General features: G+C 37.2%; 1 protein-coding gene across 2 annotated transcripts in view; it reads right to left on the reverse strand.

The window, feature by feature from the left end:
* HMGA2 (high mobility group AT-hook 2) overlaps window positions 1–23340 on the reverse strand; it is a 147948-nt gene that overhangs the window by 116250 nt on the left and 8358 nt on the right. Inside the window, exons 2-4 of one of the 2 annotated variants that reach the window (XM_034935505.3) lie at window positions 21067–21153; window positions 10538–10588; window positions 6844–7035 (exon numbers count right to left, since the gene is read on the reverse strand). In XM_034935505.3, the coding sequence (XP_034791396.1) occupies window positions 6973–7035; window positions 10538–10588; window positions 21067–21153 (201 nt within the window). In that variant the 3' untranslated portion in view covers window positions 6844–6972. Of the gene's footprint in view, window positions 1–6843; window positions 7036–10537; window positions 10589–21066; window positions 21154–23340 lie in introns of those variants that run through there. The other variant, XM_034935503.3, reaches the window with a different exon arrangement.

The following is a 23340-nucleotide window of genomic DNA, read 5'->3' on the forward strand; positions in this document are numbered from 1 at the left end:
TTAGATTTAGTAATAGCACAGAATGAACATGTTATAAGATGGACAGCATTATCACTCATTGCCTTTTCATCCTTTCCTGAAAACTTATAAGGTGTGCATCCAGTGCCAAGAATGTCCATCTCTCAAGAGAATGAGGGGACACAGAGATGGCCATGTTCATACATTCTAACTCCACCCCTAGGAGAGTGGGCCCAGGCATGCAAATGCCTCATCAAGTTTCCACTAGAGAATTTAAGGAATACTGAAGTTGGACTACCTGAGAGAATAATGGCAGGAAAGAAAATGTAGGGACAGAGACCCTGTAATAAGGAAATTACACTCGAGGATCAGCTTCTGACACAAACTGCGTAGGATGTATCTTTTCTGACATCAGAATCATTCTGAACAGGAAATAATAAGGGACCGCAAAACAAACAGTGCTTTCTAGAACATTACCAACCATAATCGTATGAGTCCATGTTCCTCCATGCACATACAGTTATTATCTCACCTTCTTGGGATTTAGTGCTTCCTGCACTGGGGAACTGCCTTAATATTGAAGATATTTGGGTTTTCTGGGAACTTGGTAAACCTGCACTTCTGTTATTGGTAATGCTTAAACTTTTAAGTTATGTAACATTGCTAGCTATTATTCTAACTGAAGTACTTACTCCCATGTTGACGTAAGCCTAGGATTTCAGGTTGTTGTCCCCAGTAAATCTTTAGTTGTACACCCTACTGCCTTAATGTATCATTTTAAGTGCTTTCAAATGCCCTTGAAAGAAACAAATAGAGTAATTGACTTTTTACTTTTCTTTATTCTCATGTTAGTACTAAAAATTAACAGAAAGAAAATGGGACACAAATAGGCCATTAAAATAAGTTTTTGTAAAAAGAGAGAGAGAAAGAGAAACTACCTTAGAAAATTAGTTCATGAGGTTTGGCCAATAAAGCTGTCTTCTGTTTTTCTGATGATCCAAAATTGTGACAAAAATCCTTCTAAGGTACAGCATAAGAGTCTATTTTGGAAAGCAGAATGCTATTTCCAGGAGTGAGGGAATGGAAACATTAATATAGGGCAAGACATTCGAAGTTTCTATTGGGCCTGGGTGATAGTGGCTAGCAGCTTACTTCTTTAGTGGAGAGGCATAAGATGGAATTCAAAATTATTACAAATACTGCTTTGATGCCTATAGGTTGTGCTTTTTAAAAAAAAACCTACTGTAGCCTCTTTGGAAATACAAATCATTAGTTTGGATTTTTTTAAGTCAAAGAATGTAATTCAAATCCACATTCATTACTGGAAAACAAAAATTCAAAGGCCATGCTTTATACACACTAAAGAAAAACTGTCATCCTACTCACCGAACATTTAGTAAGCACCATTATGGGCCTGGGACTGTACTAACATCAACAATTATGACCTATTGAGAGCTTGACACATGCTGAATAAAGTTTTTTTGATGGCTTCTCATTTAATTCTTATGAAACAATCCTACCAGACAAAAACTATGATTACCCTTTGTTTTACACACAGGGAAACTGGGGCTGGGATGATCAACAACTTGCCTTGATTAAGCTGATACCTGAACCCAGGCAGTCTGAGCTCTTAATCACTTTGCTGAATTCCCTCCTATGTCCTAGGTGCTGAGGGTAAAAAGATAAATAGGAGATATGCACCCAACCCTCAAAGAGCTCATTTTAAAACACAAAGGGCTGCACTATTCAGAAATATTAAAGTATATAATTAAGTTGCTATAAGACCTGGTGATTTAAAAATTATTTGATAAGCATAAATTATATTGAGTATGCACAAACAGGAAAAATAAGGTCACCATATGTTAAATGGCTCAACAGAATTTTCCTGTTTTTTTCTGATTCCCTTTTTCTCCCTCTTTTTGGAGCCTGTACCTGACGATTTAACACCCATCTTTTTAACCCAATACTAACTAGATGAAATTTGACTACTTTGATAAATCAAATCTGTACATATTTTGTATTAGCTTATATATTTGCTGTGATGATAATGAGAGAATGTAACCCCAGGCACACAGCACATAGCACAACCAATTCATATATCATATATAAGTGTGTGTGTGTATATATATAGTATGTATGTATACATATACATGAACATTCAAATTATGGTGTTAATATAGGTAAATTCAAATAGTGTGTCATTAGGATTTGGAAAGCAATATAATTACTTCTATAGAAGGACTTAAATTCTAAAGAGTTCAAAATACTTGAAAACTGTAATTTAATTTAGCTTCCTAACATCTGAAGCATAGAATAATAATCTACCTGGCAGGTATCAGGTTATCTCTTTAGAGCTCCCCAGACTATAAATTCCCCAAAGGCAGCCCCACCTATCTTGTCAGCCTTGACATCCCTAGGACCCAGCACAGACTTGATTTATAATCGTGTCAGAAGGCTTTGGCAAAATGTTTAGACAAATGGGAAAATCACAAAATCAAAGGGTCTCAGAACTGGAACTCTAGGGTTTAAATGATCCAGCCAAGAAAGAGACAAGCAACCAAATAGGTGAACAACAACAACAAAAAAAGTGTTTCAGTAGCCTCTGTCTCTATCTCTGTCCTGTACATGCTGTTCCTTCTGCACAACATCACGTTTAAACAGGCACTCGAGGTGCATTTTCTGAGTTAATGCACTGAAATTACAGTACAATGTGATAACACGGGCTTTCCTTGGTCATATAGTTAGGGTTAGCTCTGTGGCCTCTTAACACCCAAACAGGACTCTTTCAGCATCATAAGACAAATTCACTAAACCTGAATTGAAAGAACTACGTTCCACAACCTGAGTCTAATGTAAGCATAGATTTGATGCCATTCTTCTGAATCTGAACAGAGGCTAAAGACTTGCCAGAACAAGCTTGACTGGCAGCCATTCATCGTTTACTAAGGAAATGCTCAAAAGGGACTCTTGTTTACTACGGCATCCTGAAAAAGACTTTTTAACTAACTTATAAAACCACGTTTATTGTAAGAATGAAAAAATAATGAATGAAAAACAAATTTCAGTGTCATGGCTGCATTCAGTGATTCCTGAGGACAGGGTTGGGGGCGAGCCTGGATGTAGATAATCTGAAAACCTTATGTTGGCTGTTACTCTCAGCCTCCTTCTTACCAAGCCTTTTACCAGAGCTGACCCCCTGTTCCTGACCCTGCCCCCCATCTGGTGGAGGCGCTAATGAGCAGTGAAATGGCCAAAGGGCAGGCAGCAGGGGGGAGCAGAGAAAACAAGGCAAAGAAGGGGACAAGAGGCTGGATCATCACAAACTCAATAATCAGTCCCTGGATGATAGAGCTGGCTGGAGCAATAAAGGTTTTTGTGTTTTACAACCATAATGCTTGACAGCCATTAGTTATGGACAGAATGTTCCTGTCAGGCACTTAAACATGAGACAAGGCATGGATAAATTAAGCAACCTGCCCAAAGGTATTCAGCCCATCAAAATGCAGAGGTCCTTTTTTCAATCTGGAATACAAGGAGTAGGCTTGATTTCATCCCATCTTTTGTCAAAAATGTTTAAATGTTTGTGTCAAGTATTGAAGAGTTTAGAATCAGGAATTCCTTGATTTTAAAAAAAAATCTTAAAGGCCGTGAGTGGTGACTCACGCCTGTAATCCCAACACTTTTGGAGGCTGAGGTGGGAGGATCACCTGAAGTCAGGAGTTCGAGACCAGCCTGGCCAACATGGCGAAACTGCGTCTCTACTAAAAAGACAAAAATTAGCCAGGCATGGTGGCGTGGGACTATAGTCCCAGCTACTCAGGAGGCTGAGATAGGAGAATCACTTGAACCCGGGAGGCAGAAACTGCAATGAGCTGAGATTGTGCCACTGCACTCCAACCTGGGTGACAGAGCGAAACTGTCTCGAAAACAAAACAAAACAAAACAAAAACAAAAACGCTTATAAAAGCAGCCTCCACCTTTAAAAACACAACAAAAAATGTTCTCCTGGAATATAATCATTTTACTTGTTTACCTAGTTAAAAAAACGTGGCATATTAATTTTATTAATATACAGCATGGGGATTTCCAACCTTTTAGAAATATTTACTACCATCCATAAATACTTACAGTAAGGTGAATGTAGGTAAATATGTGTATGGGAGTAGGGATAGTACACTGTGTAAGGAAAGTCTTACATACATTTGTTGTCATACAAAATGGTCACTGATTCTACATTTGTCATTTTATTAGAATTAAAAATTGAGATTACTGTCTTGGCCAGGACTCTATTGATCTGATGATAGCATATGGAGAAATAAGATATTTTTATGAACTACCTCCTGTCTAGAATTTGCCACTCCACACAAGTGAGAAAAGTCTCTTCTTCCTTGGTGATAGTCGATGCTATTTTGGCACAGCAGCAAAGCCACTGGAGCTTCAGACTCTGCAGTCAATGTTTTTATAATCCTAAATGGTTAGGGTCTGGTAGAGGTTGGCCATGCTAAACTGGATGAACTGGCTGACCAAGTAGGGCAGATTATCAATCTCTTTTTTTGAAAGTCTTCATTTAACAGAATAATTAAGAATAGCACTTACATATTAAAACAAATGAAAAAGATGTTAGTATTGAATCAAAACATGAATGATCAAATTCAATTCTTCACTTTTAGATATGACTTATTAGTGTTTTCATATTTAATCTTTTAATTTTAAATAATCTTTTTAGTGAATTTTGTGGTAAACTATTAAAATAAGATTAAGCTACTTTGCCCCATAGGGAAAACATTTGAAAAGTACTCTATTTTTATCATAAAATATTGCAAGGAAAAGATAGTTTCAGAAAATATTACTTACCAACTTTGAATGCATTATATGCATCAGCAATTTTATATTTAATTACTAAGCATGTATTTTTAAAATGCAGTTGCTTTAAAAAGAGCATCTCCTGTTTTTTAAAGCATGTGATAATGGCAAGGGTCTAAGGGAAAATGATTTCACCTTCACACATTCCATTAGCAGACAGTTTTTGATGCCATATCAAAGTTATTTCTTCCCCTCCGACTCCAGTACAAAGTTGCAATTATCTTCAATCTGCATTATTGGATATCCCTTTCTAAACATTGCAGTTATATATTTCATTTTTTTTTTTGAGATGGAGTCTTGCTCTGTTGTCCAGGCTGTAGTGCAGTGGCATGATCGCCAAGCTCACTGCAACCTCTGCCTCCCAGGTTCAAGCAATTCTCCTACCTCAGCCTCCTGAATAGCTGGGAATACAGGCATGGGCCACCACACTCAGGTAGTTTTTGTATTATTGATAGACATGGGGTTTCACCATGTTGGCCAGGCTGGTCTCGAACTCCTGGCCTCAAGTGATCTGCCCGCCTCGGCCTCCCAAAGTGCTGGGATTACAGGCATGAGCCACCATGCCCGGCCACTTTCAACAAGGAAAGTCTTAAATTACAAACAGCTAAAAGTTTTTGTTTTGTGTGTGGGTGTGTGCTTGTGTGTGTGGGTGTGTGCTTGTGTGTGTGTGTGTGTGTGTTTAAGTAGCAAACCTCTCTGGAGGGAAACAGTAATGGACATGTAAAACTTAATGTTTTAGCTTCAAAATCAGATTTCCAGGTTCTTCAATACATTAATGCTTGGGATCTTTAGAATAAAGCCAAAGAATTCCAAAACCAAAGAATGTGTGTAGTAGATTTTATTTTGATTCAGTTCTCCCTTCTCGATCCTCAAATCATCACTTAAATTTCTAGATTTCTACAAACTAGGGGAAAAAAAACCCTTGCTGTCTTATCTAGAATCCTCACGTTTGACTAATATATAAAATTACATCACTTTCCTGTGTATCACAAGCTCTTTAATAAGAGAAAGACAACTGCCCCCCTTCAAAAGCAATGGAATGGAAATGCATATTTTTTAATCAACGTACTGCACACACCCCATTACCAAATAAAGGGAATCAGCAGCCTGAGAAACCAGCTGGGGATTGCTGGGATCTTTCTAGTGACCAATTGAAGTGAACTTTAAGCATCTGGTCCTTGGATCAATTTCTAGGTCAATCTTAGTATCTCCAGAAAGATATTTTTCTTTTAAAAACCATTAATTCATATAGGGAAATATTTTTCTTCTGTTGTTAGTTTACTTTCTTTTAAAATATTCTGAGAACAAAACACCTAAAAGTATCACTTGTTCCCATTGATGTAGTCTTCATTATTTGGTTCTTGCTTCTTTTCCTCCAGAAGCACTAGCTGCATCACTAAGCAACATCTGGATGGAGGATTTTATACATGAGGTTAACAACTTTATTACTTCATTGTATTCTTGAGCCTGAGCCCCACTCTCTAAAACTTTCTCCAAATACTTTCCATCACTAAACTAGGTATGTGACGAGCTCATTTCCTAGGCAAGAATAGAAAAATGCAAATAATTAAATGCCAAATTTCAATTGGCAGGACTGGCTAATGGAATTCTATAGAAGTTCTGAGAATCAGCACATCTCTGTATGTACATCTTGAGGCAAACAGCAGAAATACTTCTTTTCAAACTGATGAACACCACATGACACCAAATCTCTGCTATTGGAAGAAAGGCTTCTAAGCTGCAATGTAAAACTCCTCCTTAATAGCAAAGAGAATTAAAATGTTCTTTAGTATTATTTATAAGCAGTTCTTAAACTTGATTAATATTCAGCATAAATATATTGAGGACATAATGATACTGTCAAGGGTACTTGGTTAGTCTGACATATAACTCTGTTACTTCATTCTATGTGTAACTACTGGTGGCTATAAGTAATTAAGGTTTAGCCTACAGCTAATGTCAAAATGAAAGTGTACAGTGAAATTAATCATAATTTCCAACATTTACTGAGCACTACCTATGTGCCATGCTCTTTATTAAGCCCTTTGCATGCATTATCTCATTTAATCCTTACAATTCTATGAGAAATATACCTTTTGCAGATGAGGAAACTGGACCTTTAAAGGTCATGTGATTTTCTTAAGACTCCAGTTAGCTAAGTGACGGACCAGAATTTGAACCCAAGCCATCTGAATCCAGAGCCTGAGCTCTTAACTATAAAAAGCCAGGAAAAAAAGAGACCCAATTTACCTCTAGCCTCTTCTACACACACACACACACACATGAAAATCAGACCACCTCATAAAAACAATAGATCTGAAATCCAGTTCAAACTAGGGGGATAAAAAAAAAAAAGATGAAGGGAATTAAAGTAAACAATAGAAGTGTTCTTAAGCAAATCTAGTTAACACACTCGTTAGATCACTGAATTGGCCAATGCTTCATCCCCTCTGAAAGCAAGACTGATGCAAGTTTCTCTCCCACACCTACCCATATGGATCCCAATTACATCAGATCAGAGGATTCCTCGGTAGGTATCTTTTCCCAGGCCTCTTACATGAGTCTATAATATCTACTGGAACAAGTTTTAGAAGCACAAGAACTTTAAAACAAAGCAAAATATCCCACAAGAATAAAAGGGGAACAATTTGGCTTCTAACCCATATACCTAATGAATCCAGTCGGTTCAAAAATATATCTCTAACTCAAGGAAATCGGTGAATGACACTGTTGGAAAGAATTGAACTTGCTATAAAGTATAAGCCCATTTCCTATGGAAAATGCAATGATTTATTTCTTCAGCACAAGCTTTCCAGCAAAGAATGCCATTGAACGGAATGCCTTGCTGTGACTGGCTGCATACTCTACCCAACAGAAGATATACAAGCAAAGAGGAAACACACTGTCTAGAAAAAATATACAATTTCCTTTTATTTCCTCTTCTCAGTAGAACAACTCTTCTTTGGGGACCAAATCAGGGACTTGTAACAATTCACCACATAATATTTTCCATTCTCACAGCCAGTAAAAATTAGAAACCAGGAGAGTCAAAGAAAATGGCCCAGCTATTCTCAGAAAGGCAAGGATTTCTGTGGTGGGGGCCTCACATGTGCTTCTTACCCAGCAGGAAGATCTGATGCCTGAAATCCAGATCCCCCCTAAATTAGCAAGAATCCGTTAAGAAAAAAATATATATATCCTTTAATTGCTCTATAGTTTACTCCTGCTTGGCTGAATCATCAACTGTTTAAGGATGTGTGGTGAGAAAGAAAACTGTAAAGAAAGGTAGATGTAAACTGAATGACTAGCTGGCCAGATGTGGAGCCATAGGAAGGTTCTGAGAAGACAGGACTCTAACCTATGGAGGTGAATTGGTGACCATTATAGGACAGCCCAAAGGCAGAAGAGATGAAAGGGAGTTAAGAGGACCCATATGATGGAGGTTAGTTTGCTGGTTAACTGCCACTGTATTTGCTTGCAATTTATTTTAGTTCATTTTAGCCACATTAATCCCATGGCTTCAAAGAACTCATCTATTTTCTATTATGTTGCCTATTAAAAAGATTATAAACGTCTTTCTTATTAATTAGTTCCATGGTATGGGATGTCCTTTCAGAGTTCTGATGCTTAGAAAACAGCAGATCTCTATTTGATATGTATGCCAGTATCAACTTAGTCAACAATGTGCTCATTAGAGTATAATGGAAGCAGCAGTTTTTGACTTCCGAGACTAAGGCAAAAAAGGCCTTGCAGCTTCCTCCTCAGTTACCAGAAAATTCCCAGAGGTAGCCCTGAGTGCATGTAAGAAGCCTGATTATCCTGGGGAGGCCATGTATGGGTGATCCAGTGCACGCACTCCCAGATCCGCCCAGATTTCCAGCCAATCTTGATAAAGCACCAGATTTGTAAGTGAAACAGCTCCAGATTCTGGATCCCAAGTATAAAAGTCATCCCCTGATGCTTGAGTCTTCCCAGTGGAGGCCCCAGACATCATGGAGCAGAGACAAGACTTTCTGCTCTACCCTGCCTATCCTTGACCCAAAGAATCCATATGCATAATAAAATAGTTTTTTTACACTATTAAGTTTTAGAGTGGTTAACTAAGCAGCAATCGATAACTGGAACCATATGTACAACAAGGAAGGTGATAAACCCACTGTTTATGGAACCCACACCTGAAATATGATATTTAGTTCTAGGTGACATCTTTCAAAAGATTAACGAACAAACACGTTCAGAAAAGAATAACAAGAATGTTCCTTTATGGGGAAAAAATGAGAAAACTGGAGTATGTGTTACATACAAACACAGATACATACAAACAGTATGTGTTAATTGCCCTCAACCATTTGCAGGGCTATCATGAGTGAAAGTGAAAACAATTACTCTATATATTCCCAGAAGGATGACCTAGAGACAGTGGACGGAAGTTACAGGTAGTCAGATGGAATAATTTTCTAATGTGCAGAGCTTTCCTAGAAGAAAGAGGCAGCCTTGAGAGGTAGCAAGTTCCCTAACTTTAAAGGTAATCAAGCACGCTAGATGATCACCACTTGATAAGTAGGTTTGGAGAGAACTAATTTAATGAACAGAAGGTTGAATGAAATATCCTTACTTTAAGGTCACACTTTAACACTGAGATGTTTTTCATCTAAAGATCATCCCATTTCCTTATGCTAAGAAATCTAATCCCAACACATGTTGAGCAGAGGAAAAATATAAGATGAATAAATTAAAAGAAAGGCAATACCAAAGTATAAATAGAAAGTGATGCAGAACTCTAGAGGAGAAAGGAATGGCAAACAGGAACATATAATCCAGCATAACAGAAAAAAACTTTTTAAAATTTGAAGCATGAAGAAAGAATTGAGGAAGAGGAAAAAGGAAAGCCAAAGAACCCATCATATGCAACACTGGGTATAAAGGATGCCCTCATCCTTCTTGAGAAACGATTTCATTCATTTTTAGGACTTCTTTTCTCCGTCAGTGGGAAAGACAGACCAGAAGAACATGGGTAACACAGCAACCAAGGGAACAAAGTTCAAGCAGTAAAATTAGCAAAGCTCTTCAGTGACCACTGAATTTCTGGCCTCAAAAGATACAGGATCTGTGTGCCTATAGGATCAAGTGCACTTGTATGGATACAGCTATCTCTAATGTTTGCATGTGGAGAATGACTACTAAGGGAAGCAAGAAAAACTCAAAATAAACCCTTGCTTCCTAACAAAGCCATGTGAAAAAGAAAACACAAACCACCTAGAAAATGAGATGTGTCCCAAAAAAAGCCATGGAGAAAACCAAAAAAAAAAAAAAAGAAGAAACATTAAAAAGTTATCACATACACATTGTGTATGAATTTTAACACCATTTGTAATCAACTTCCAAGGTTTCATAATACCCTTTAACTTTAGTTACTCAATCTACTGAACAAATCATCTCATTGTTACCCTATTTGAAGGAAGAGTGGAGCCTCTTTTGATGTTGATAAGAGATAGAAAAATGGGTCCACCTTCAGGAAAGAAAAGTGTTCTATGTAAACACCTGGAGCCTAGTGGTAGGAAGTGATGATAATTTGTCTCTTGACTTAACCCTTTCAAAGATTCATCAAACCAGAAGTTGGAAATTCATGTAATCGACGAAATAAAACTTTTCTCATTTAATACAACAGAAATTTTTCTTTACAAAAAAAGAAGAAAAATTATATCTTATTACTCACCCATTTCCTAGGTCTGCCTCTTGGCCGTTTTTCTCCAGTGGCTTCTGCTTTCTGCAAATGAAAAAGGAAGTCATTATAGTTTTCTACCTGACATCGTTTATAAGTACTGCACCAAGGGACACATTTGAAGTAAGAATGTTCTGCTTTGCAGATGACGTATCGGTTTTTTTTTTTTTTTTTTAACAAACTTCGTCTCCTTTAAGGTTAATCTTTTTCCACATTTCTGAGTAGATTCTTCTTCATTGCATGATGTAAAGAGGTATCTATGCAACCCCTCGCCCTAAAAGACTCCCCCTGTAGTGATCTCTTCTGAAATACATGAAAATGCTTTTTCAAAAGCTATTTTGCTTTTATTTCTGTCCATATTAAAAACATTATCCCCACATTCTGTAACTACATAAGTTAGTATTTTAGAAAATTAATATTTCTTAAGATGATCAAGATTCTTTCCATGTCACAACTAAAGTTGCAAAAATTAATATTGACATATTACTTTACAATTTACAAAGCTCTTCTACCTATATTGGTAGTCAAAAGCAAGTATAAATGTGAAAAAGAATACACGAGCATTCTAATTCAAAATAACAAACATTTGCACACTTCTACATGTTTAATTTAATGTTCCTTGCCTGAAACAATCACCTGTCAATCAGTTCACCTAAAGCAGAGGAAAAAAAAGCAGGCAGAAATCATCAGTTTGTCCCAGTGATTAAAACTATATGTGCCTAGAAATAATGATTAATTAAAAATGTACTTTATTAACCATAATCCCACACTTAACATGAATACATTTCTATCTTGAGAGTTTATTTCATTGCTTTACTTCACAGAAGATTTTTCTGATATCACAGTTGTTAACATTGTTTATAAAGCAATTAGTTTTTCCGTTTTTGTCAGCCCTAGTCCAATCTTCATACACAACAACACACCAATACACACACATATCACATACATCTATAAAAACGTGTTCCTGCTTTTTAGGATAAAGAAAACTTAGTACATATTGTTTCATGTATAAGAATCATCCATGGCTATATTAACACACAAATACAGGTAACTTGAACCAGGATACCTTGTTCCACATTTTACTTTTGTTATCTGAGTTAGCAGCCGGTGGGGGTACTTGGTACAGTGATATTGACTGTAGCAGCCAGTGGCGGTACTTGGTACAGTGATACTGACTGTCTACACTGCCAAATGAAACTTTCCTCTTTTTCTCTTCAATCTGCCTGGTAAAAACAAATAGCTTTACATGATAGTTGACAAACAGATAGATGGATAGGCAGATAGACAGACAGGTAGATGAGAGATAAAATAAGCCACAACATTTCTCACCAAATAGTATCTCCCTGATCTGGCATTACTGTCCAACAGGTCCCATGAATTAACGCAAACTCTATATGACTGTAATGTTAACTCACAAATATTGAGCATTTAAAATATCCCAGGCACTCGATTGTCAGTCACATGTGTTACGTTAATCCTTACAGCAGCCTTATAAAGTGGGTATTATTATTTCTCTTATTTTGTAGATGAACAACTAAGTCTTAGATAGGTTAGGTATACAACTGGCTCAAGGTCACAAACAAAGCAGGTAAGTGGCAGACCTGGGATTTGAACCCAGTTTTGTCTAACTGTAAAGACTGTGCTCCTAGCCTCTTAACGATGCTACTACCCAGTAGTATACAAGCATTTGCTACCATAAAAAAATACTTTAGGAAACTAAAATTGTCACTGATTCAGTTAATTTCCCAGGACAAAAGAAAACCTGGTAGCCTTTAGGGGTTCTATCTAACCATCTGATTTGGACACTCTGAATCATTGTTTATCACTTTTGAATGGCTCCACAAAGGAATCATTTGTTGTCAGAGGTTAGTGGCATTGTCTTACCTTCAGTCCCAAGGGCATGAATTTAGCGAAAGCCCAGAGTGTCAAGCAAATCATACCCTCTTCAGAGCATTGCCTCATGGAGAGGGAGGTGCCCTGAGAAGATCACAGACTCTACCTTGGAACGCTTAGATTCCAATTCCTGCTCTTCCATTTTAGCTTTATGACTTTGGGCAGGTCCTTGAAGACCTCAATTTGGTTTCATCTGTGCAATGGAGATGACTCCTCCTGTGAGACGTCATTCCTAGAAGTACTTAGAAGTTCCTGCCTCCCATGAGGTGCTCCATAAGTGTTCTTTCACTCCTAACTAGATGGAACCCTTAAAGGGAGTTTTTCTTTTTTTTTTTTTTCTTTTTTTCTTTTTGAGACGGAGTCTCGCTCTGTCGCCCAGGCTGGAGTGCAGTGACGCGGTCTCTGCTCACTGCAAGCTGCGCCTCCCGGGTTCACTCCATTCTCCTGCCTCAGCCTCTCAAGTAGCTGGGACTACAGGCGCCCGCCACCACACCCGGCTAATTTTTTGTATTTTTAGTAGAGACGGGGTTTCACCGTGTTAGCCAGGATGGTCTCGATCTCCTGACCTCGTGATCCGCCTGCCTCGTCCTCCCAGAAAGGGAGTTTTTCTTCAAGTTAGTTTCCTCTCACAGAAGCCTTGGTCAATGCAAGTATTCCTTCACACCCATCTGTCACCTTTGGAATGAGGCTTTTAAGGATCCCTTTGGCTATTGCATAGTGAGTTATACATGAGTGTGGAGTTCTCTAGCACAGAAGCAGCATCTGACTTAATCTTTGGAAGCAACTGTAAGATTGCACTGTTAACCCAGTAGTAAATTACACAAACATGGAAAATAGAAATCCTTTTTATTGAAAAGGGGGTGTGAAGTCAGGGTGGGAGAAGGAGCCTATTGACCTTAGAAGTTAACAGTGCTACACCAGGCTTTTTCTGCACGGTTGTTATGTTTCAGGGGCCATGATGTGATCTGGGTGTATCTAAAATCTATTGAAGAGAGAGGTTTTTTTTTCTGAAAGAGTTTCACTGTATTTCAAAATCAGAGAAAGCAAATCTCTCAAAAACAGAAAAAGCCCTGCAAATAAGATGACTTTTAAATGAGCATCTCATTTACAAAAAGCCTATTGAGAAATAAAATTTGCACCATTAACTAAAGGGCAAAATATCACGATTATCACTCGGACTTGTTAAAAGCAAACTTGCTCCTTGGTCGTTCAGGCCAGTGTTACATGTAAACTGAAACCCTCTTCTGAGACTACATCTAGAAGAAACACATTAGCTGTGCTGTGTGGCGTCAATCTGGGGGGTTTTCATTGTTCTTTAAAACCCACATTATTTAATCATTCTAATCAAACTCCACAAAGGCTGCAAAACAAGTTAGGGTTTTAGTTTGTAAACCAGCTTAGATCCAGGATTTTTACATATTGGAAAACATCAGCTTTAATATTGTTTTCCTGTGTTTAATGCTCTTCAGGATATTATTTTTCAAAAAAGACAAACAAAACATTCAGAAGGCTTGTTTTGTTTTAACATATGCAATACTGTAGAAGTGTATATTTGGTTTTCCTTTGCCAGAATAGAATTTGGCTTTATACTACAAACCCATGTATAACAGAGACATAACTAATTCTCACTATTTATTGCTCACGTCAAGAGAGAAAAGGGAGATATGGTCGGAATTCTCATTGGTAAGAACTGAAATTTCAGACTGTTACCAGCACTATTATGCGAATATTTACAACAATCATATCTCATTAAAAGTGTCATTTCTCCCTTGTTTGCCCTCATTAATATTTTTATGTTTTAAACTTCAGATTCAAAACTGTACACTTAATTTTATGATATATTTAGAAGCAAGTCCATGAAGATTAGGAGAAATGTTAAATGGGAAATATAATTATTTCTTTCTCTAAGAAGTTCTGTACTCCAGGCTCTTCAATGTACTGCATATTTTAAAAACTAATTAGGAAAGAAATTCACTAGCAAATACATCTCTTGAGCTTGAAAACAGTGCTTAGCACTAGTGCCTCGTGTACAGGAGGTGTTCACTATATACTTGTTGAAGGAGGGGAGGGAGGGAGGCAAAGAGAGAGGAAGGGAGGAACGGAGGGAGGGAGGGAGGAAGGGAGCAAGGGAGGGAGTGAGGGAGGGAAGGAAAGAAGGAAGGAAGGAAGGAAGGAAAAAAGGAAGGAGGAAGAAGGGAGGGAGGGAGGGCAAGAGGAAAGGAAGGAAAAAAGGGAGGAAAAGTGTTTATATGTGTGTCTTATTTCCCTCTTATCATCAGAATTCTAGAGTTCAGTAAAACTAGAGATAATTTCACCTAGCCCTCTCATTTAGCAAAGAAGAAAACTTCTGGATGTGTTACAATTCCCAAAGACATAGCCCCATGATATTATTTGGGAACCAGAAGTCTTGTGGGTATCAGTCGCAGAAGGCATACATTTCCAATCCCTTTATAACCTTTGGAGTGGCCCTTCAAAAGTTTCCCAAAGCGTAATTTCCAACCTGCATTTCAGGTTACTGGAGATAACAGAAATCTACCTTGTAACAAATATTTTACAGAACATTCAGCACATGGTAGTGGAAAGAGTATAAGCTTTAGAATTAAAGTGAATTCAAACCCAGGGGCTACCATTTACCAGAGTTGAATATCAGATATGTCCTGTTTACATCTTTGAATCACAGTTTTCTCATTTGTGGAATGAAGACCACAATGCCTAAATCAGAGGATTAAAGGAGCTAACATATATATAAAGTGCCTGACAAAAGCTATGGCATTTAGCACTTAGTCAAATGTAATTTCTTTTCCCTCCCCTTATTTTAAAATGCTACCCACAAATATAAGACTTACCAATTTTCTTAGTTTCCAAAGTGACTTTCCAAGCATTATCTTACTTCAGTAGGGCAGGGAAGGTGTTACTTCCCGTTTTACAAATGGGAGATTAAGCAACCTGCCCATGTTCACAGGTAGTAGAACTGAGACCCAATCTGATTTCAATGCAGTGAAGTGTCTGTTCTTTGGAGAGCTATTCCCATATAAAATAAAACTGCCATTCGAAAATTTAAAAAATAAAAGATAACCTTCTAGGGTGAAAATCAAATTAGTTAAAAGTAATGTATTTCCAAGTTTCCTATAAACACATGGACAAGAGCAGAGGTTGGAAACTAAGAATAATTCAATTCTGACTTCAGGGTCAGGTTTAGGTGGCTATTAATTTTTTGCTATTACAAGTTCTCTCATCATATTTTTTTATGTACTATGATATAGCCAGAAATCCCCCACTACAAATCCATCAGTGCATCTGTACCAAAAAAAAAAAAAAACTAGAAAAATATTTGGGTGTGATGGTGCCCTGTCTTGTTTGCATGTATCTTGATTTGCATGAAGCCCACTATCCAAAGCCTAGAAAGCACATTTTATTTCCTTCAGTTGCTATTTTTAAAAATATAAACAGTATAAATCAATGTACACTGATATCAAAATCAACTCTACGAATCAATCCCACTAAGTACTGAGGAAATTCTCATTTTACCTTTTTGATAATCCAGTTCTGTAAGTTTCCTAATTTTACATGCAACACTTTTAGCCTTGAAGAGACATTACAATTTGCTATCACAATATATTTTCCAATAGAAAATATAAGTAATTTCCATCACCCATTGTAGTTCCTGCCTATTACCCAAGTTAGCCCTTACTGTCAACTCTGGTGTCCTTATTTTGCACATGCTTATCTTCATGTATACAAACACTAAATTAAAACCAAAGCCAAATGACAGGCAAAGTTATCATTTTCAAAGTTTAAGATTCTTCTCCTCCAAATCTTCTCTCTACTTCTTTGTAATCATAAAAATCAATAGCAATGATACAAGAGATCAGGAGTTACCTTCTGAGCAAACATTATCCTAGACAAAAGAGAATGCCTGCACTACTCTTCCCTAATTTAAATAGAATATGCCATTCAAAATTGCTCAGTGTATTAAAACAATATGAAATAATGCAATGCCCTAACAAATAACAGTTCTCTATTTCCCCTTTTCTCTTGGTTGGCAGAACAAAGATTCATAACTAAAACCTTCAGAATCAGTGAAATTAATTCAGTTTCCACTTTGTGCCTTCTGCTCTATAAACTGCAGAAAGTCAACTAACAAGACAAGACATGTTTGAATGATTTAACTGACATAAAATCCTCTTCAGCACCCATCTATTCTCAAGAAAGAACTGAAATGCAATAGAATACCAATCTGGTATATTCTATCTCCTTAGCAAAATGATCTGTTGAGAACTTGAGATAAAAATGAGCCAGGAATGTAGGTCAGCCAGAGAAATGAGGAGACTTCAAGTTCAGAAGAGTTCAGAAGGATGAGAGCTTCCAGAGAAGTAGAACTATAGGTCCCTTGAAATAAAATTACTTCAGAAGATAATTCAAATGTATTTCAATCTCCCATATTTGGATCATAATCTGTGATGATTAAAAGCATTACCAGATAGAATGTGCTGGTGCATTAAGTAAGGCTTTGTCTTCCCTGGCAAAGTGAAAGAAAAAAATTAGTCAATTGTTTAGGTAAGTCAGCCTAAATATCAAGATAATGGAACAACAGTTGGACTTTACTTAATTTCACCTGCTGAATTCATTTGTATCCTCAGATAGGGCCCTGAATCCGCCTGAATTCATTTGTATCCTCAGATAGGGCCCTGAATCCCACAATAAAACTTACCTGCCCATTGAAACACAGAGGAATTAAACTAAATCATAGTAGTTTAATTTAGAAACCATAGGCCAGAATTATATGATAACTTCCAAAGTCACCTTTCCTTAACTCACCAATAATAATGTCTTTGGTTTCTCCTTTTAATTAGGCCTACTACATTCTGAAGAAAATTCTGTCCTCACTCAGCATTTATGCTGAATGATTTTTCTGAAATGGTGACTAAAACTATCTTCTCTCTTCTTAAAATATCTGTGATTGGTGTGGGTAATGATTATGAAAAGCAAACCACATTTCTAGAAATGCAAATGATTAGAAGGAGCATGAAGTAGTCTTTACAGTATCTAATTAATTCAGGCCTTCTTTTTATAGCAAATCAAACATAGAGATTAAACATTTACTCTGAACACATTATTTTAACTATAACTACTTTATCTAGATATTTTCATTCTGCACTTTGCTCCCTAGATCTGTCCATTACACCTAAAGTCAAAAGGGTGGTGAACAAATATATGACATGATGAAGTAGGGTTATCTCACACCTGAGATTTTTTATTTTATTTTCATTTTCCTTCCAATAAAATTTAATTCAACCTCAGAAAAAAAACTTGCTAAAATATGTGAATGAGAATTGGCTTAAAACTTAAAGGTGAATTTGACCTGAGACCTTCAACACTGTAGAATTAGTGACAACCCCTCCAGTATTCTGTCATGATTAAAAAAGTACAACAAAACCCTAAACTAAAGGAGATTATAACTTCTTTCTCTCTAACCATCTGGGAACTGTAAAAATGCAAAGATTTCCATCCAGCACAACCAGGAAAGGAAAGCAAAGCAAAACAAAACAAAAAAGGAAGTTAAGACATAACTGGTCATACGTGTACCTCAGACTAAAAAATAAATAAAAGGGTAAAGATATGCTCACACAGACGTATACACACATGGACAAATGAATTATTCAGGAAAACTTTAACTTCTGATTTCTTTTATTCAGGTAACTATATGAAACTGATTCAGGGACAAATTTTGAGCACTCAGATTGGAGTTCTGAGGAATGACTAGAATCATTACACAATGGTCATGCATAGTAATTAGTTTTAATGGAATATTAAGTAGATTGAAGAATAATTATCTTCTCTTCCAAAAGTTCCAAGCATAGGAAATTGTGTTCTTATAAATGTCTTTGTTTTACATATTATATAAATCAATTTTCTACTGAATATGGTTTGAAATTAAAGTGATGGCTAATTTAGTAGTCATTCACTTGGTCTTGCAACATTCTGCATGCATTGTCCAGTTTCACACTGTTAATTTTCTAATCAACAGCTTTGTTTTCAAATGTCCCAAGGCCAATTACTGAATCCAAATATAAACTTTGTAAGTCAAGAAACTCCAAGCAGCAAGAAATTTTAAGTATATAACCATCAGGATTTCAGTGTGCATTGCAGCTCCTCTAATTTTAGGCTTCTTTCTTCTCATATACTTACCAGTCTTTGCAATGTATTTTGCATTGTGATGGGTCTCAGTTTACAGGAAAACACTCACTTTGTTACTTATAGAAGACTTCTCATATCTATTCTGGTCAGTCTCACAGGGTATGTTTATCTTACATGTTATGAACAATATAACTTTTTCTAAAAAGATTTGCATTGCAAAATCCTGACGAACATATATGTTTTGTTAGAACACAATATATGCTTAATAAACAAATGTTTGAAAATCATATTTATATAGAATAGTAACATACTCAACAAATTCTGATTTGAAAGTGAAAATACCTTAAGTTTACACATGCCATGAACGATTCATCAATGTCATTCATTATTTTGCAAGGTATTCTCTTCTCCAGATGAAGCGTAATTTATAAAACTGAAGAAAAATAAGTCATGTTATGGGCAAATGTATTTATTCATTTTTATTACAAGAGGGACTTTTATAACACCATTGTAGGAAATAATTGTGTCTGAAAGAATGAAAGATTCTGGAGAAGGAATCTTTAGAAAAAAGAAAGCCTACTTCTGTTTTGGAAATTGGAATAATGTATGCATACACATGAAGAATTTTCAGAAAGATGAGCGGCTTAGGGGGGTCATTTACAAATGCCTGTCACTAGAGTCACTAAAAATAAATCAACCCTTACTTAGGAATAGATCAACTTTAAAAATTTTGCTTTAGGTGGTAAACTAGGCACTAGCTTCAGCTTCCCTTTTCTCAATACAAATTTTGTTAGTCAGTGGTAAGCTTTTTAAAATGAAGAGGAGGCGATGGGAGCGTTTCTATCTATTCATCCAAAAAACATGAAATATAGTAAAATATGGGAGACAATTCATTTTCCTTTTTAGTATTAAATTTCAAATTACTTATTTATGGTGAAATTTAAAGATTTCTTCGTAGGAGATATTATCATGATGTGTTTTTCAGACGAATTACACCACAGCTTAAATGAGTGTTAGCTATCTAACAAGATATTCATTTGTGCATCTCCTTAGAATAAAAGTAAATTAGGTAAACTCCACACTTACACAACATAGAAAAACTCCTTGGTAAAATCAGTCCATTTTAGTTAATTTATAAATGAGATAAAATGAAACAAATGTAAAGTATTCATATTAAAAATACCAGATTATATATTGCCATTTTTAAATAACAAGGTTACTTAGAGCTATTTTAAAGTTTATTGATTAAATAAGAAACAATTAAATCTAAACTCTAAGAAGCAATTAAATTTAAATATATTAAAAATATGCTCCTCAACTCTGTTCAAAACTGTTAAAACAGACAAGAACTCAGAGTAACTTCCTAAATAACTTTATATGTACCATTAGTTGCTATGGCAGTTTACATACATTACAGTTAGTACCCACAGTCACAAAGAAAACCACACAAAACATTAATCCCCAAACGATGAGCATATAGTCCTTTCTAACAAATACTGTACATGGAGTACCCAAAACCGGTGAAAAGGTATATCCAAATTTAGTTCTGATTTTTGAAACTTTGTTCTCAATTACTACACAAACCTACAAATAAAACGCAGAAACTTTTTTTTCCAATTTATTTATAAAGTCAAAAAAGTGACTGGTACTTCTCTATACATGCATTAACCCTGACATAGTTCCTCTTTGCTAGCTTAAACACAGCCAACCTGAAGTTATCTTAAACTGCAAGTTTAAATTTATTAAGATAAACACTGAATATTACACTTAACTGGGTTCCATTCTGCCCAAAAAGAGATATTAAATGAGCCAAATATTTGTTTTAAAAAGTCTCATTGTCCAATTCAGACATTTCTATGTCACTTGATGAAAAGGCATTTTGAGATTATGATATACTATACTGCAGGTTTATTGTAAAACAAACAGTATACTTTATTATCACAATTAAAGCTGCAAAATTCATGGAATTTTTCCACTATCCCACAACTAGATTTACTTCTAATTATCATCTATTTGGCAAAGTACTTTAATAGGGGGATTTGGTTTGCAGTAGCCATGTAATAAGCACAAAGTAAATCAATCTTTATCATTTTTCAGAGGAAATTGCAAAAACTTTACCACCAGGCAAAATCTATAGTTTTGATTTGTTTTTAACTATTTACAACTGGTGCAAATATTAATTGTGTCATTTTCATCCCGCCCCCACCCCCACCCCTTCCTTCCTCACTTCTACCCGTTTTAAGGTTCAAATTATTTGGTGGCTGTTTGTTTAAAAACAACACTGTTAAGTATCTTCATAAACTTTTTATGCTGAGCATCTGCTTACAAAAAAGGTTAACTCGCATCTAACTAATGTTAAATGTAAGAAATGAGTCTTGTGTTACCCAGTTGGGACAAATTCCTGGCTGCGGAGTTAGAATGGGAAAGTTACAGGCAGGCTCCTGTAGTCAGTCATTGATGAAGTTAGGAGAGCTTGACTTGAGAAATCTCACCTTTTGAGCTGCTTTAGAGGGACTCTTGTTTTTGCTGCCTTTAGGTCTTCCCCTGGGTCTCTTAGGAGAGGGCTCACCGGTTGGTTCCTAATTGTGAGGGGAAAAAAAATGCTGTTGTGGCAAGAATGTCTGAAAGAAATTGACCCTGACTCTTTAGCTATATTTTCTGCATGTGCTGCTCAAAAGAGCTGTTGGAACACGTTCAGTTCAAGCATAAATGGATGATGATGGTACAGAGTTTACAGAAAGGGGAAATAACTATACTTTTAATGCAAGGGTTCAAAGAGGAAACTCTATTTTGTATATGAAAACTAGATTCTACTTCAAACCTAAAATGGTAACAAAGACTGAAGAGGCATGTTCTAGAAAGAAAGTCATATACTTTTAAGGTGTAAAGTTTACAGGGCTATGCATTTGGCAACTCATAGGAATAATAGGCATTTTAAACGAACACCACTCTCCATTATACTAGCATTTCAAACAACAGAAATACGAAGCTACCATCATAGATATTTCAACAGTCTTCCATATTGAAAAGGTGGCTTTTAATCATCTTTGTATACCTGCCTTCTAGGTGGATTATGATTCAACTGACACATTTTGAGTGAAATACTGGAGCAATTATTCAAGTTCTTCAGTTCAAAATAACTCCATTCCCCCTAAAATTTCCAAATAATTATAGTAAATCTATGGTGGGAGGTTTTGCTTGAATCATCTAGTTAATTGCTTCAATTCTCCACTTCCTTTTGGAGATGCAGGCATGGCCTCCAGTCTAAATTTAAATATCTTTTGATAAAAATAAACATATTTTCTTCAAAACTTTCTTTTGAGAAAACTCTTATGGGGGTGGAGTGGAGAAAACTAAAAGGAGGTAAAAGCGAGGAGGAATGGAGTGTCTGGGAATGAGAAATGGAAGCAATCACTAGGTTTAGCAAAACTTTAAATGGCTCCTATGCCAAGTAGTAAATACTCAAGTGGTTAAGAGAATGCGATGATTAATATTCCAGATCCCAAATATTTATCCAGTGAATCATCTATTCACATTTCATTCAGATTCGGTGATTAAGTGAGACTAATTAACTTAAAACCCATGAACGTCCTCAATGAAAATTCGCATCCCATTTAGAGAATTCGGGAAGGTTCCCTGCAAGCTTCTGTGGGACCACTAGCACCAGTGGGCACATCGAGAGCAAACACATCGGAGACAAATTTTTCTTTCTTTGTGAACTCTGCCTTAACTCAAAGGTAAAGTATCCAATCACCTCCAGACCCCATTGTAATTTCTTTTGGATTTTTTTTTTTTGGAGGGGGGGCAATTAGTGAGTTAGAGCTGGGTGGCGGGTGGGAAACAAGTGGGGGAGGGCAGAGACTTCCTGGGAGGTGTAAAACAGGATTCAAATGCGGTGTAAAGTGTCGCTTGGGCAGAGCGGGAAAACTCAGGGGCCTCTAGATCGGCTTGTTTCCTTTGATGATTTCAAAAAGGTACAACTCTAAATTTTTCTAAAATGCACTGGAAAGCAAACATTGTTCAGTTTCCCCACCTTGCTCTCGGACAACTTTGGGACTCTAGGATTATTTTCTAATCGGCGTGTTTGCCATGAAGGAAGCGATTTAAGACTAAGCAGAGAGCAAGTTTTAAAGCCCGAGAAAGTGGAGTTTAAATGTTCTCAATAGACATATCCCGCTCCAACTCTGCCCGCCGCGGCTTGGAAATTACAGCGAACAAAACCCCCAGCCCTGCGCGCTGAGCGCAGCTCTGCAAGCGCCGGCTGCACGCTTAATTGGTTGCATCCGCAGACAAAACCCTCCACTCCGCAGGGTCCCGGGCGCCCCTCGATCGTCCCCTACTCAACCCCCGGCCACTGGCCTTGGAGAAGAGCATTTAATGGCTGCAGCTCTGAGGCGCGAGATCCAGGGGCAAAAGGGGGACCGGGCCCCTGACAAGGAAGCGACCCTGGCTACCCTGCACTCTCTTGGACACTCCTTTCAACGCGCCCTTAGCTGGGCGAGTTAACCCCGTCCTGCGGGGAACCAGGCTCCCAGTAGCCCCTGCCCCGGGCTCCCTCCGGCGGCCGCCGCATATTTAAAGAGCCCAAAGAGGACCAGGCAGCCGGGTCTCCATGCGTTCTTTGTCCGGAGGGCGCGAGTCTTGGGCCACCGAGAGCTTGGAGGAGGGCGCCAAGGGGGCGGCTGCGGCGCGCCAGCCCCCGACCCGCGAGCAGCCCCGGGAGGCGGGAGAAAGAGCCTCCGGCCCCCAAGACTCTAGCCCCTTCA

Source organism: Pan paniscus, chromosome 10 (genome assembly GCF_029289425.2).
Source record: "Pan paniscus chromosome 10, NHGRI_mPanPan1-v2.0_pri, whole genome shotgun sequence".
Classification (NCBI taxonomy): Eukaryota; Metazoa; Chordata; class Mammalia; order Primates; family Hominidae; genus Pan; species Pan paniscus.